At 35.1% G+C, this 17249-nt stretch overlaps 1 protein-coding gene across 2 annotated transcripts; it reads left to right on the forward strand.

The window, feature by feature from the left end:
• The first annotated feature begins 74 nt into the window (after window positions 1–74).
• On the forward strand, window positions 75–16200 carry tmod1 (tropomodulin 1). Of its 2 annotated transcripts, XM_048197300.1 has the most exons (11): window positions 75–327; window positions 1184–1384; window positions 3719–3875; window positions 4557–4676; window positions 6418–6507; window positions 7714–7844; window positions 7966–8073; window positions 9021–9164; window positions 9348–9492; window positions 11629–11734; window positions 13274–16200. In XM_048197300.1, exons 2-11 carry the CDS (start codon window positions 1268–1270, stop codon window positions 13290–13292), a joined length of 1137 nt encoding a protein of 378 aa, XP_048053257.1. In that variant the 5' UTR covers window positions 75–327; window positions 1184–1267; the 3' UTR covers window positions 13293–16200. The 2 variants fall into 2 exon arrangements, with proteins under 2 accessions (XP_048053257.1, XP_048053258.1); XM_048197301.1 differs by lacking the exon at window positions 11629–11734 and having other exon boundaries at window positions 76–327.
• The last annotated feature ends 1049 nt before the right edge of the window (window positions 16201–17249 follow it).

The raw sequence follows: 17249 nt of genomic DNA on the forward strand, positions 1-17249 counted from the left end.
ATTGGTGGGCTGGATGAATGGCGTCAGTGATTGGCAGGTCTGCGCGGTGGGCGGGGCGAAGTTCTGCGCTACTCCAAGTTGTGGAAACTCTTTGATCGCCACCGACTACTGGACTTGTTGAAAGAAGGCTCGAGCAGTGACTTTTAATATTTGGACTTTCTCCGCCGTGTCAAGCGTTGTTTTTCTATGAACCTTGGATTTGAGAAATCATTGCTTGAGGCAGCAGCACATTTGTGTGAATTAGCGGCTCCGAAAAGAAACCATATCTGGTCAAAGTATTCAGCTGTCACATGCGCTATATATAGTGTGGGATAAGCGCTGTCTGAAGTAAGTGAGAATGATAGACGCTCCGGCGCTAACGCTGTGTTTTCATCATTGCATTGAGCCGTGAAACGTTCAGATACGCATATTAACAGTACAGAATGAAGCTCGGAGAAAATTATATTTCATAAATGTTTGCTTTTTAAATGTATTTTTGTTTCTTTTAATGTCAAAAGTATCTGAGGCTACACAACTTTAGTAATTGTAGATTTATTAACTGAAGTGGAAAAGCAATTTGTTTGAGGAACTGTCTGGGAATGTGTATATAATTAACTAGTTTATTGATTTGGGAAACCTAAACTAGAGGCTACCATTAAAGGCAGTATGTTAATAATAAATTTGCATTATATAGTGTGATGGAGTTTGCTGGCAATGTCCTTGTCTTTAAGATTTACCAAGGACACTTGAGAAGGTCCAAAGAGCAGAGGCCAGCCTTCAGTTTGTCTAGTTTTCTTCTCATAAGATGTATTATATGACTCAATTTATCTGTTTAAGATCATAGTACTGTATATATTTCTTTAAAATAAAACTGGCATGCTTTTTTAAAAAGCAAGTGTAAGTAAAACATCTTGCACAGAGACATTCAAACGTTTAAGTTTTAAATAGTAATAGATTCTGTTCAAAGTTAAGACAGTATTTATGCTTTTTCTGGTTGTCCAACGTTAGCACAGCATGTCCTCAGTTAATGTGATGAAGTACACCTGTGGTTATCCTGCTTTCCATAACCCATATAATTTGAATTTAATACTGTCGAAAATCAAATCAATAATCATGAAAAACGTAATTATTCAGCATAAACTCCTTTGAACTTTGAATTTAGAATAGGCCTAATAATGGATCTGTCTCTTTTGTCTTCACCAAGGTCCTGTGGTTGGGGGGCTCAACTGTTCCTGCCTTTTTTCTTTTCTTTTCTTCTGTCCTCTTCTTCCCTTTTATCTTATTCATCATGTTCCGTAAAGAGATGGAGAAGTACCGGGATGTGGATGAGGATGAGCTCTTGCAGAAGCTCAGTGAAGAGGAGCTCAGGAGACTAGAGGATGAACTTGAAGAGCTTGATCCTGATGTAAGTGCACTTAAAATAAGGTGAAATGTCTCAAACTGGACCTTAAAAGCTGCATGAATTCACACACAATTCATATAAATGTGCTCACACAGTAATTGCCTCTGATTGCATTATGATAGGTTGATAAACTCTCTTCTGTAGTGCTTTGGCACTGAAAACTATATTGAGTTTTGTTAGTTTTTAAAGGAGGCCTATTGTATTCCCTGTGTTTTGTTGTTGGATTTGTTAGAAGATTTGTTTTCTAATTTTGTTTGATTCGACTTTTAAGTATAATGTTGTTTGACGGGACTGTGTTGCTAGTGCTACCTAGTCTGGTGGTTTGTCTGGACTGCGTTATGTCAGTTGTGTTTGTTTGTCTGGACTTTTTTTTTTAACATGATGTTTGCTTGACTGGACTGTGTTGTTATCTAGTCTGATTTGTTTGTCTGGACGAAGTTTTGTTTCCTAGTGGTGTTTGTTTGTCTGGACTGTTGCTACCTAATTTAGTTTGTTTGTCTTGACTGTTATTTTCTAGTCTTTGTTTGGATTTATTTATTTATTTATTTATTTTTTGTTATTCTGTTTTTGTTTTTCCATTTGTTTGATCAGACTGTTGCTACCTAATCTGATTTGTTTGTCTGGACTGTGTTGTTTCGCAGTGTTCTTTGTTTGGATGGACTGTGTGTGTTTGTAATGGTGTTTGACTGGACTGTTGTTTTATTTTGGACTCTGTTGGTCGTCCATTATGTTTTGTTTGGTGTTGTACATTGTTGTTTCAGTACCATTTTTGTTTAAGAAGCCCACTTTATTTTTGTGTTTTTGTTTGTCTGGAGTGTGTGGTTTCATAGTCATGTTTGTTTGGCTAGACTTTTTTCTATTACATATAATGGTGTTTGCTACCTACAGTAGTCTGGTATGTTTGTCTGGACTTTATTTCTTAGTGGTATTTGTTTGGCTGGTTTGTTTTTGCATAATGTTGTTTGTTTGACTGGACTGTGTTGTTTTATTTTGGACCGTGTCGTAGCCCATTATGTTTTGTTTGGTATTGGACATTGTTGTTTCAGTGGCATTTTTGTTTGAGAACCACTTTCTTGCTGTCGTTTTTGCTTGTCTGGACTGTGTTGTATCACATTGATGTTTCTGAGTTTAGACTATTATGGTGGAGTCAGTTTGACAGTGTTGTTTTACAGTGGTTGGAGTGTGCTGTTGTTTTGCAGTGTTTTTAGGGAATTCACTGTCGTAAGGCTGCGATTCTCTCTCTGTTGATAGTGTTCTTTTTCTCACTCAGACCACAGTTTTTATTTGCTCTTCAGGAATCTGGTTTGACTCCAGCATCTAAGCACTTCTTGACAGATTTAGACACAGACGTAGGATAAATGTCCAGCAACAGAGAAGAGGGAAAAGAGAATTTCTTCTCCCTTACTTGAGATGTTCAGCCAGAGGTGCAGAAGTTTACCATAAATACTGGTACTGGAACAAAAGTTAATCTGCTCAAATGTAACAAAAATAAACATTTTCCACCAACGCCGAGGCTTTTCCCGAAACACTAAATTGTGCTGTAAGTTTAGCAGTAGAAATCTCTACTTTAATGATTTTAAATGTCACTTTAGAATTAATTTGTCTCAATTTGCTCAATTTTATCTGCACTAAGAATAAACAATACTAAGGTGTCCTATAAAGTTCTGTTCTCTCTGAGTTCTCTTTGAAACACTGTGTGTTCTGGATTCTGTCATCACATTTAACATGCACATACGTTGACATTCCTCCATTTGCTCTGGCCCTTTTTTGTGGATATGGGCTGATAGGCCCTGACTTAAAAGAATGTTATCATTGCTCACTGTGTTTCTGGAGGTGGTGGAGTTTGCCTTTTCAGTATGTGGTTGCAAGTAAGAAAACCTGGGTTACCATGCTTCATAAATCTTAGAAAGCCAGTATCAAATAGTTGCAAAGAAAGGAAGTTGATGGAAAATGGATCCTGTGACTGTACCATGGTAAAGTGATTTTATCAGAAACCATGGTATTTTAAAGGGATAGTTCACCCAAAAATGAAAATTTTGTCATCATTTATTCGCCTTCAAGTTGTTTGTTTGTTCTGCTGAACACAAAAGAAGATATTTGGAAGAATGTTTGTAACCAAGCAGATCTCGCTATCCCATTGACTACCTTTTTTTTCCCTACTTTGGTTAGTTAATGGGGGGCGAGGTCTGCTTGGGTGAGATCTGCATTTTTGGGTGAACTATCCCTTTAAGATATGGCAAATTCATAATTTATTGTAATATACTATCTTACATTCTTTGCACTTTTTCTGAAAGTTTGATGACAAAACGAATGTTTCATGAATTATATTGTTTTTAGAACGCACTGTTGCCAGCAGGATATAGACAGAGGGATCAGACTAAGAAAGCTCCGACTGGAACTTTCCAGAGAGATAACCTTCTAGCTCACCTGGAGAAACAAGCCAAAGAACATCCAGATCGAGATGATCTTGTTCCCTACACTGGCGAGAAAAGAGGTGAGAAGCGACTTTCATTTAGAACCATGGGCATTTTTGACCCTGTGAACTTTTAGAAAATTACCTTTTATGCTTTCATTAGTTTGTAATTTGTCCACTAACAATGTCCAACATTGTGTATATAGTATATCAGAGAAGAAGTTCTGTCATTTTTGTCTTTTTTATCCTGAAAGTTATAAACATTGCCACTAGACTGACATTTCCAGCTTTGTGTTTGACATTTTGTAGAGAAATGACATTTAAATAAACAACAAACTACTTTGTCTGACTAATACAAATTTTATGGCTTTATGAGTCTAAATTACCGTACACCGTCAGTACACCACTTGTATTTTATTCTTTTTGCATAACATGATGAAATTACAGCTCGAAATGATGCACAGTAACATTCTGTCCACAAATGTTATTTACTTTTTATTTGTCTTCATTTTCTTCCAGTCTCTCTTCATTTTCTTCCACGTCTCTGTCTGAGTCATGCATCAATCTTGTGCTGAGAGAGTTGTCTCCTTCATTTAAAAGTGCACTAACATTTTAAAAATAGTTTTCTGGGGGCAAAATAATGATGTTGAAATGACAGCATGTGTACATAAGACAGTCATTATTTTAGCAAAAAAAATAAATGAAGGCATTTTTCCTTCACTCTCTCTGTTTCTACTTGTATGTGTAAATGTGTGCATGTAGGAAAAGTGTGGGAGCCTAAGACAAAAGTTGTTGACCCTATCCTGGAAGATGTCACTCTGGAGCCTGAACTAGAAGAGGCGCTATCTAGTGCTACTGATGCAGAATTGTGCGATATAGCAGGTACAATATACTGTTACCAATTTAATTCATGTATGTAGACTATGCCTCTTTGATTCTTGGAATCCAAGACACCATTTTATACATTTAATTATAAAAGTGTATTTTTAATATAATTGACTTCATATGGATATGTGCATAATCTGTAATGGAGTTTAAAAAAGGCAGTTTTTACTGTTATTTTGTAACTTCACTTAATCTTTATTAAGGCATAATTAAATTCAGCACACTCTGTTCACTAATTTTAATATTAATTCATATTCAAATGAGTGAATCCATCTGTAACTTCACTGACTAATTTGAACTTCCTCTGTGTGTGTGTCTATATCTCACAATGTGCCTCTGTCTGGTCTGTCTTTTAGTCCTCTCCACTCCATTTTTACATCTTCATTCCTAATTTTCTCTGTCCACTCCCCTGCTCCACCATTTCTGAGCCACGGATCACTCCAGTAGGTTAATCTGCAACATTGTATGCTGCTCTAATATTTCCAGAATGTTTCTTAAACATTAGCTCAGTATTTGCATGGTATGCTCAGCATAATATGTTATCTGCATGATGATTTTAGTGTTATTTCAAGGTTGCTTTTAACCAAAAAATAAACTGTCATCTTGTACCAGTCATGATGTTCCAAACTCATTTGACTGTCTTTCCTTTCCTCCTCCACTGTATAACTTCAGCTGCACAGGAAAGAGCAGCATGATCATTCTTCAAAATTTCTTGTTTTGTGTTTCACGAAGAAACAAAATCATACAGATTTAGAATGACAGGGTAAATAATTCATTCTTATTTTTTAAGTGAACTAGTCCTTTGCGTATGCAAACTGCGTATGCAAGTTTGAATTCTTTTTCTTTCATAACAATGACTCATCCTTGTGCACTAAGGACACATGGCTACCAAAAAAGGGGAACAAAGTTTTTCTGCTGGCTAAAAAAAACCCTCTCAACTGTCAGCCACTTACTTTACTCTCATTTGGCATGATGGAGTGGTTTTGCTAAAAATGAGGTCAATTGTTTTTTCCTCCGGGATCATGTTTCAAAAACAGCAGGATTTAAGGAGTTGACTTAATGGTCTGAACATCTTATATGTAGTGACAGATTAGAGCTTCATATGGGAATGAGGTTAGTTCAGTTGTCTTTGGCCCACGGTCAACTATCAGATGCAGCATACATGCCAGACTCGTAAATTGCTCTTTCCTGTTGACTTGCTATTTAGATGTTTTGCTGTCCCTTTTCATTTTATTTAATTTTAATTTGGTGCCATTACTGTTATGCTTGAGATATTTTCCGTTGGTTAAATGTGAATTTTGAGGTGATATTTAGAAAAACATGATTTTATATATGATTTACATAAGTTGTAAATGGCAAACTCTGCCTGTTTCATTCAGAGGCTCATATAGAGGGTGGATAATGGACATTTACAACTATTACGGTTTTGAGTCAAGAAAGCTTGACTAACACAGGCGCATATATATATATATATATATATATATATATATATATATATATATATATATATATATATATATATATATATATATATATATATATATATATATATATATATATATATATATATATATATATATATATATATATAATGAGGTCAATTGTTTTTTCCTTTAGGATCATGCTATACAAAAAAAAAAAAATATATATATATATATATTTATATATACAAATACAACTTATTCAACTTATTCTGCTTTTTTCCCCTAAATTTGAAAATCTTTTTCTCTTGCTGCAGCCATCTTGGGTATGCACACACTGATGAGCAATCAGCAGTATTATGAAGCACTGGCCAGCAGTACTATCGTCAACAAGCAGGGTTTGAACAGTAAGTGAATACAGCAGTTATCCTGTAATGGTTTTGTCTGGTTTGAAGCTTCTTATTTGTCTGATTGATTTTTTTTTTTTTTTTTCAGGTTTAGTTTATTCCAGTTTTGCATTAGTATTTGTTTGCATTTGCATTGCTATATTCTTTAATCAGAAGTAACTGTAAAATACAAGTTATATATTATAGTATATTGGATAAAGTTGTGTTGAAAGTGCTTGGAAACTTTAGGCATACTGTAAAAAAACAAAAAAACAAAATACTTTGAAAATGTTTCCAGTTTTACAGGATGCCTGTATATTTTACAACTTATAATATAATGTTAACATACCTACTTTAACTACCAAAATCTTCCTTTTTACATTAAAATGTAGCGATAACCACGACAATAATACAGGTGGTACAATAGAAAGCCACATGATGAATCAGAGTTCATTGTTAGCGGCCTGTTGGGAAAACATAGTCAATGCACATATATAGACAGTGCACAGAGTCATTTATACCTACAAAGACAAAACACTATCAGGGTTACACACATGATGCTAAAATAATGCAAAACAAAAATCTACACAAAACACACTAATATACACCACTGATAATGAAAATGAGAAGAAACTAAATTATTTATAATAAAGATGTAATCATATGTGATGTGTAACACAGGGACTTCTGGCAATGTCCTTTTACTGTTTTTTTTTTTTTTTTTTTACCATAAATTATATCATAGTTCATAGTTTTTACTTGCAAAAATCATGAATTGGACAGTATTTTACAGTGAATGTCAAATGTAATTTATAGCAAAATATCAAACCAAATGGCATCTGCAAACAAATTATGCTAGACCTTTAATTTTTTTGCAAATACTTTTAACCAGCTGCTCTTCAGGTGATTTATAGTGTGGTTGTACTATCTTTCTTTGAAAATAAATTCAACTGAGTTTGATATTTAGTTCTGTAAAGTATTCCTGATCCTCAAACAGTAGAGCATGGCGCTAACATCGCATACAATTTGTATCTTGAATGCATTGTTGTCAGTTTTGGTAAAAGTGTCTGCCAAATATATAAATGTAAAATGTAAATAAATGTAATGCAATGCCATACATCTGTAATGTGGCTTGAGACCACAGTGTACCGTGTGATATTGTACTGTGTTATAGCTGGCACTGAACCATATGATTTGTTATAATTCAGAGTTGTATTATATACACAGGTGTAATCCAGTGTACTCAGTATAAGCCAGTGCCAGATGAACAGCCCAATGACACAGATGTAGAGGAAACACTACAGAGGATCAAAAGCAATGATCCAGATCTTACTGAGGTCAACCTAAATAACATCAAGGTGCCACTTTCACTCTTTTATTTATACTTTCTGTTGAATACTGTATCTTTATGTCTGCTAGCCTGCAGTTTTGATTGTTTGCCCTATTGTGTGTTCTCTCTTTTTTTCTGGTGATATGTAGAATATTCCAGTCCCAACTTTGAAAGCATATGCTGAAGCTCTTAAAGGGAACAGTGTTGTGGAGCGCCTGAGCATCGTTGGCACCAGAAGTAATGATCCTGTAGCCTTTGTGAGTTAAAGAAGCATGACTATTCTCAAAGTTCAGATTTTTCAAATAATTTAAACTAAGAAATTAAATTTTCTGAAAAGACAATGCAGCCTGTTTTTACAAATGTAATTTTTGGAATTGTGACTAATGACAATTAAGCACAGCAGGGCTTGACATTAACTTTTTTTGCTTACCAGCCACTGTGGCTAGTGGTTTTCCAAAGTTACTAGCCACTCAGCATTTTCACTGGCCACAGTGATATTTTTATATTATCTCATAATTTGGCGCAATCCCACGCGGAATTCAAGCCTTGTAACACCAACAATATTCATTGAGTTGTGTCAACTTGCTTATATATAGTATAATGCAAAAAAAAAAAAAGACTGCCTTTATGCTTAATAAAATTAAAATTATGAAATTAATAAAAAAAAAAAATTGTTTGCATTTTGGCATGAAATGTTTTTTTATTTTTTTTTATTTTTTATTTTTTTTTTATTAGTTCAGCAAGAATGAATTAAAATTATTGTAAAGACATCTTTAATGTTACAAAAGATTTCTATTTCAAATAAATGCTTTATTTTGGATTCATCAAAGAATATTTATTTATCATATTTTTCTCAAAAATATGAAGCGGCACAACCATTTTCAAATGCGGTGAAAATAAGAAATGTTACCTGAGCACTAAATCAGTATATGATTTCTGAAGGATCATGCGACACTGAAGACAGGAGAAATGATTCATCAAAGGAATAAATTAAATTTTAAAATATATTAAAATACAAAAAACATTTTACATTGTAGTATTTCACAATTTTATAGTTTTATTATATTTTTTATCAAATAAATGCAGCCTTGGTGAGCATAAAAGTCTTCTTTCAAAAGCATAAAAAAATCTTACCGAGCTCAAACTTTAATATCTAATGGTAGCATAGATATTAAACAACGTTGTAATGTTCTTTGGTTCCCAGGCATTAGCAGACATGCTGAAAGTGAACACCACTCTGAAGAGTCTAAACGTGGAGTCAAACTTCATTACTGGAGCTGGAATTCTGGCACTCGTGGAATCCTTAAAGAGCAACACTACACTTCAGGAGTTAAAGATTGACAACCAAGTACGCTCACACACACATACACAGAATAAAGTTATGTAAAGGTCTGAGCCACTATCCATGAGGTCAGGGGTTCAGTCTGAAGGTAATGATGATGGATGGGGGAATGAAGGCATGGGTAGCACTGATCTAAACTGCATTATATCCTGTATTTATATCTTGCATATTTGTGTATGTGTGATACAGAGCCAGCCTTTGGGTAATAAGGTTGAGATGGAGATAGCTAATATTTTGGAGAAGAACACTACTCTGCTGAAGTTCGGATACCACTTCACCCAGCAGGGCCCACGCTTGCGTGGATCTAATGCCATGATGAGCAACAATGACCTTGGTAAGAAACACACACACTGATGTTGTCAGATTTGTTATTTGTATGTGTATATTCAGAATTAACATTGATTGTTGTTGTATGTGTATATTTGCTGAAAAATGCATAAATGTGTGTTTGCGTGCTGGATGGGCTGAAATAGGTACACTACATTTTTCCCCATCCAGTTTGAGGTCAGGAATGTTTTTTAAAAGTGTTTTTGAAAGAAGTATCTTATGCTTACCAAAGCTGCAATTATGTTGTCAAAAATACAGTACAAACAGTAATATTGTAAAATCTTATTATAATTGATGGAAATATTTCATGTTATTATCAATGTTGAAAACAGTTGTGCTGCTTAATATTTAATCATGATAATTTTTTAGGATTCTTTATTGAATAGAAAGTTCAAAAGCATTGATTTGAAATAGAAATGTGTCTCTTTTGATCAATTTAATGCAGTCTTGCTTAATAAATACGTAGTTCAGTCATGAAACTCTAACGTGTCGCAGATTGGCTGACTCGTGCCTGGTACTACAGTCAATCGGGCATTTCTTTCTATCAAGCTAGCCATATATATTTTGGTCTGACCAGGTAGCATTAGACAGCACGCTCATATTAAAGGGATAGTTCACCCAAAAATTAAAATTTGATGTTTATCTGCTTACCCCCAGTGCATCCAAGATGTAGGTTACTTTTATTCTTCAGTAGAACACAAATGATGATTTTTAACTCCAACCGCTGCCGTCTGTCAGCCAAATAATGGGAGTGAATGGGAACTTGGATCAATAGGAGTCGAAAAACCTTGCAGCAGTGATGTCTCGCGCATATACTTCAATGAGTGCTAGACATCACTGTCGTTGTCAGAGCGCGATCAGACCTCACTAAACGAGTGCTGAACGTAGTTAGACATAGTGGTGTTTTAGAGGTAAAAAATGATATTAATACTGTTCGGTTTCTCACACAAATTGATCGTTTCGTGTCTTAGGACATCAATGTGCCGTCACGAGCCGCAGGGTTTAATTTGGATTTGTCTATGCAAGGTTTTTCGACTCTTATTGATCCAAGTTCCCATTCACTCCTATTATTTGACTGACAGACCGCTGCGGTTTGAGTTAAAAATCATCATTTGTGTTCTACTGAAGAAACAAAGTCACCTACATCTTGGATGCGCTGGAGGTAAGCAGATAAACATCGAATTTTCATTTTTGGGTGAACTATCCCTTTAACTGGGACTGCATAATTAATGGCAATTAAATCGCACGCGATTTCGCAAAGGCCAAAGATTATTTCATGCGTAGCTTGTCAGAGCTGTACGGCTCTGTGATCAGTATTAAATGCTTCTCTATCTGAAAGCCAGAAGGCGCTCTCGTGCAGAAACTTCAAATATGCCCTGCCACCTAAGTAGGTAATGCTCATCATTCCAGGAAATCCCTATGGGCATCATACTATTGCTATAGCTGAATAAACAGAAGATTGAAATGCTTTGATTGATTAAACATGACTAATAAAGACACAACTGCCTTATTCTCATCATCTCACAGAAGGATGCTAAACTGTCGTTATAAAGTGAGTTTGGAGTAAAAACATGTTATTAAATGTTGTATTTTGTTGGACAAGATGTTAATAAATGCCTGGAAAGATGTTTGACGCGTGTTGCTTTTTCAAATGCACATTATAAGCGACTCAAACGCACAGTGCTTTCAGATGGATCAGCATTTACTACTGATCACAGAGCTGTGCTGCACTGACAATCTGTGCATAAAAGAAATAATTGCAGCCTCTGCGGTTTCATAATCGCACTAAGTTCAAGTGCGATTTCAATGTTATTTTTCTAATCGTCCGATTAATCGTGCAGCCCTAGTCTTAACCCTCCTCCTCCCCAGCACCACCTGTCTACTTGCTCGGTAGCAGCAGCAGTTTCTTTCTGTTTTTGTGGTCTAGCAGAGCAAGTCTGTGTATTGCCTGCCACCGCAGCAGCAGTGTAGCAGATCTAGTCTGCCAAAACATTAATATTGTTAAAATATTGTGTTCAAGCTATCCCGAGAGTTGCCATGACTGAAAAGTATTAATTTCTTTAAAAAAAAAAGTCTTTCTGTCCCCAATCTTTTGAATGGTGGTGTATGTATTGGTGTGTTCATGCCATGTATGTATTTGCAGCACGTGTAGTTCGGTCGGACACAGATGGCGCGATCACATTCACTCTGTCGGTCCCTGAGCTGGAAAGAGCCTTCTGTAAAAAGTTCAAGTTCACATCAAAACCCAAGTAAACACAGAGTCTTGCCCTCCTTCTCTCCCTCTGGGCACTACCAGCTGTCTTTTTTGGCTCTTATTTTAGCCTTCTCGCAATACCTCAAGTCTCTGGATCATTACTTTTCCTCAAACTCCCCTCTGCCGCTTCAGCATCTCCACTACTGTATTTCCCTCCATCAAAGTGAATTCAAAACCTGTCTCTCTTCATTATCTGGTTGTTTCTTGGTCATTTTGTTTGTCTGTCAAAGTGTTGTGCTGTTTGTCTGATGGGTTGTCTTTAGGTTTTCAGGTTCAGTCTTTACTTTCTGATGCCAAATCAACAAAAATATTATTGAAAATGGCCTCTGGCTTGCTGTGCATGCAGAGCTTTTTCTTTAAGGAATAGTTCACCCTAAATTATTATTATTATTTTGCCAAACGCATATGACTTTCTTTCTTGTATATGTCTCAATAAAAGTGATTGGGGACTAAAGCTTTTGAGCTCCAAAAAGCACTATAAAACTAGCCCATTTGACTCGCGCTATATTTAAAGCCATTCACAAACAGCTCTTTTGAGTGAACTATTCCTTTAAATCCAGTTTCTTTCTTTGGAATTTACAAATGCAATAAGGATTTTCCAGTGTCTAACATTAAGGTTATGCTCATGGTTAATTCATGTTAGTTAATACATTAACTGCTGTTAACAAATTTACCTTATTGTAAAGCAAAGAAATGATGTAGGGCTCATGAAAATATGGAAGCTTGTTTCTGCCATGAAATAAAAAACTAAAAAAAGTTAATTGCGACTTTTTATCTTACAATTCTGACTTTTTTTCTTGCAATTGCAAGATAGAGTCAGTATTGTTATAAAGTCAGAAGTTCGAGTTATAAAGCCAGAATTGTAAGAAAAAAGTCAAAATTGTAAGAACAAAGTCAGAATTGTGAGTTTATATTGTGAGTTTATATGTGAGTTCAATTGACTTCCTTGCAATTGCGAGTTAATATCTCGTAATTCTGACTCTTTTTTGCTGCTTATAATGTCCAATTGTGAGGAAAAAAAGACAGATATTGTTTCTCAGAATTGCGAGATTTAAACTTGAGAAAAAAAGTCAGAATTGTGAGTTATAAACTCGCAAAAAATTGCGTGATAACTCACAATTTTGAGAAAAAAAAATAGAATTGCGACTTTATATCTCCCAATTCTGGCTTTATAACATGCAATTCTGACTTTATATCTCGCAATTTTGACTTTAACATGCAATTCTGACTTTATATCACACAATTCTGACTTTATATCTCGGAAATTGCGGGTTTAGAGATACAAACTCGCAATTTTGAAGAAAAAGTCAGAATTCTGAGATAAAAAGTCGCAGTTTTTTATTTTGTGGCGGAAACAAGCTTCCGTGTGAAAATGCTGACAGGACAAGTAAAAGTCAAAACAAAGCAAAAACATAAAATCCTTATTGTTGAACACTTTGTAGGCTGTTATGTTGAAAGTAAAATTCCTCATTATGTAACTTTTTTTTTTTTATGTCCTCAAAAGTGGTCAACCCTTTTTTGTTTGTGTGTGCAGTAAGAAAGAGAAGGCTTGAAGGAGGGCCCATCTTTCCTAAATGTCGGACAAACGTGTAGCAGCAGCAGCGGGAACCCTCTATGGCCTGGGACCTGCACCAGTATACTGTACATCACATCACACCCCATCTCATCCCAAATCCTCCCTCCATTTCTGTCCCTTTCACAGGTAACTCACAGGATCATCTAAAGAAAACATATTCAATTCAGAATCCTTTTTTTCAAAGCCCCAGATCTGGAAACCCAAAGGTACCACTCTGTTTACCAGACACATAGTTACTCATGGCGGAGTGTTTTAGAAATGTGTAAACTACCTGCCATAACATTAGTAGGGAAAAATCATCTACTTGTGTTGATGGAAGCGGTAAAGATGAAAATGACGCTCAGTTTATCACAATGTTCTCAGCTGACATAATCCTCATGCTGTAAACAGTTTGACCTTAAAGCCAGTCATTTTGCTGTGTTTGGATGCACACCAAGAGCATCAAACTTCAAACTTGACTGATTGTAGCTGTGGTTTTGCCTTGTCCAGGCCAGTTTGAGTCTCACTATAGTGGTATTACTCGCACATGTCGCATAGAAGCATGTTTTTGCTGTGTGTTTTTGGGATATGCTGTAATTTTGACATGTTCTTCTCTTCAAATGTTTAACAACTGGTAAATTTGTCGCTCTACAAATGAATTGTTGGCAAGTCACTGTACTGTGGTTTCTAGTATGCGCGTTTGACTGCAGAATCAGGTGATCTCCACTATGCTGCGAATACCAATGGAAGTGCATTGTTGGTGCATATTTGTCGCTCACATTGAAAATGAATGCAAATTCATTTTGCGAATTGGTCACCTGATAACAATACAAAATCAAAGCTCTAAGTATTTGCACCGCTCCAGCATATTTATGAAATTATTTATAGATTTTATATTCTTTGTTTGATGAGGGAAAACCTCTTTTTCATGTTCAGGACAAGCTGTATTTCCTTTTCCACAGTTAGCAATAATCTCTCTCTTTTAACAGTTTCTTTCTATGATAACCACTTATCATAACAGGAATGTGATTGACTTGTAAACAGTGTTCTCTGTAGTAGTCTTCCTCATTAAATGCCTTTTACTCTTGAGTGAGGATTATAACACACAATAGCTGCGTTTCCACCGCAGGAACTTTCACCAGGAACTAGGGACATTGGGGTGGTACTCTGTGTGTTTCGACCGCAGGCACCAGGGTCTAAATGAAGTTCTGGGTCCCTCAGAAAACCCCTCCTCGCGAGGTAGTACTTTTGGTGCGCTCAAGTCCTCCTGGGAAGTTCATATTTACCAGGTGGGAAGTTGTTTACAATGTCAGTTGCGTTCAGGCAGGTCACTTTCGTCGAAGCAAGATGGCGGTGTACCTTCTCTTAATTAACTACACAAAAATACAGCAAGGGGTTGGGACTTGGGCACTGAACATGCTGATTGGTTTCTGAGTTCACACAGCATTTTGATTGGTTGACTTCATGCAGCATTTTATTTCAACTACCATTTTTAAGTCTGTTGCGGTGCGTCCAGTAAAAGTTGTTTGCTATTTGAAGCAACAATGGAGTTTAAAAAATATGACAGATGGACTGACAGCGAGGTTCAGGCTTTATTAAGCTTATATGCGGAGAATGAAATCCAGCCGGAACTGAAAAAGTTGTGCGCAGTCCTACATCAACGGACTAATCTTCATGGTACTTTAGACAAAGACTTTATATACAGAAAGATGGTGCACTCCTATTACTATGAATGGGAGAAAGTGCAACGCACTCATGCACAATATGGCGGAATAAGTCCCGCCTACAAAGTAAAAGTATCAGTCGCTGATTGGTGAAGTCATCGTGTCACTTCAGCTGCCGTTAGAAGCTACGGTTGCTATATAAACAGTCAGTTTTCTGAGAGGCACGCTTAGGACTGCGCATGCGCGTTAGCTTGGTCCAGTCTGAATAATGCGTTTTTTTTGGTCATGATTTGAACGTTTAGAAACTAAATTTATTGAACGGTTGTTGTCAGACTTCATTGTTTTTTTCAAATATGAAGTTTAATCGTAAGCTTGGCAAAAAGTTTCAAAGATGGCCGCCAAGTGAAATGACATGACTTAAAGGGACTTTGCTTTAGACCACAATGGAAATGCAGACAGCAATAGATCTGGGGGAAAAAATTTTCCTGGGACAAATTGTTCCGGGTAATTTCGGTGGAAATGTGGCTAATAGAAAAAAAATTATCATAAAACTTTGTATTATTGTCTATGCCTGTTCTCACAAAGTAACGTCCAGGTTACTCTTCACCCAAAATCGAAATATAGCACAGTACTTGCATGGTGCTTTGATAATATTATATATGTATTATTAAACCACCATGCAAGTATTGTGCATTGTGATGGCAATTAAGAATTCACATTATAGTAATTTTACTGTAAAATAACTGTCAAAATATAATTCAGTACAACAAACACAATTGTACTTAACAATTTATATAATATAATTATTTAGCAAAATATAATTTGTTTTTTATGCATCTTGATTTTGAGATGAAATGTGACCTGGTCATTTCTTGCCAGTTTTTGTGAGACTAGGCATCATTTGCAGTGATTTAGCAGGGTGCGTGTATGTGTTTCTCAGATATTTGTTGTCCGTGATCAGGCCTTACTCCTTTCGCACTCTCCCAGCACAGTAAAAGTCAGAATGTTTTATGGATGTAAACATTTTCCTACTGTTTAAAGGACAGAACATTTATAGGACTTTGTCTTGTTCAGAACCAAAAAGGGAAAATTCACTGTTGATTGTCATGTCCCGTGTTTGGAAGCAGGCCCATAATCATTGCCATAGAGTGCCTGGGCTGGTGCACATATGTACATTTTGTTAGTGCACCTTACTGTATGTGGTTTATTGAGTTAATAAAGATTGAAAAAGTTGCGTGGAAATGTTGCCCTCAGCAGAAACTCTTTCTTTTCTTTTCTTTTTTTTTTCTTCCACATTCATACCTATGCGTCAGGAATACTACTGAAATATTTATGCTCGGAAGAGTAAAAAGTTTGAATAACAGTGCCACTTTGTGGTTTAGGTTATTAATAATGGCTGTGTGCTTTCTTTCAAAAGTTTAGTTTAAAATGTATGTTAATGTTTAATGTGAACTGTATTTATTTTATATATATATATATATATATATATATATATATATATATATATATATATATATATATATATATATATATATATAATATAAAATACAAAGCTTCTGTAACATTATAAACTACCATTCAAAAGTTTGGGGTCAGTAAGAATTTTTATTTTTATTTTTCTTAAAGAAATTAATACTTTTATTCAGCAAGGATGCATCAAAAGTGACAGTAAAGACATTTATAATGTTACAAAAGATTATATTTCAAATAAATGCTGTTCTTTTGAACTTTCTATTCATCAAAGAATCCTGAAAAAAATATATATTGTACACAAATATTTTGCACAATTGTACACAATAAATGTTTTTTGAGTACCAAATTAACATATTAGAATGATTTCTAAAGGATCATGTGACACTGAAGACTTGGAGTAAGTTCAGATTTGCCAACACAAGAATAAATTACATTTTAAAATATTTTCAAATAGAAAACAGTTATTTTAAACTGTAATAATATTTCACAATATAATTTTTTTTTTTTTTACTGTATTTTTAATTAAATAAATGTAGCCTTGGTGAGCAGATGAACTTCTTTTAAAAACATTAAAAATCTTACCGATCCCAAACTTTTGAACAGTAGTGTGTGTGTGTGTGTGTGTGTATGTGTGTGTGTATATATATATATATATATATATATATATATATATATATATATATATATATAAATATATATTTATTAGAATTGACATTCAAGTACATATACACTACTATTCAAAAGTTTTAGGTAAAGTTTTTTTTTATGTTTTGAAAAAAGTTACAGCAAGACTGAAAATACAGTAAAACAGTAATATT

The sequence above is a fragment of the Megalobrama amblycephala genome, linkage group LG7 (assembly GCF_018812025.1).
Source record: "Megalobrama amblycephala isolate DHTTF-2021 linkage group LG7, ASM1881202v1, whole genome shotgun sequence".
NCBI classification, from domain to species: Eukaryota; Metazoa; Chordata; class Actinopteri; order Cypriniformes; family Xenocyprididae; genus Megalobrama; species Megalobrama amblycephala.

Bases quoted from the DNA above. Each gene is read 5' to 3' on its own strand.
- tmod1 (XM_048197300.1), top strand. From the start codon at position 1,268: ATGTTCCGTAAAGAGATGGAGAAGTACCGGGATGTGGATGAGGATGAG. The intron at 3,876-4,556 runs GTGAGAAGCGAC...GTGTGCATGTAG, and splicing joins CTACACTGGCGAGAAAAGAG to GAAAAGTGTGGGAGCCTAAG. The intron at 9,493-11,628 runs GTAAGAAACACA...ATGTATTTGCAG, and splicing joins GATGAGCAACAATGACCTTG to CACGTGTAGTTCGGTCGGAC.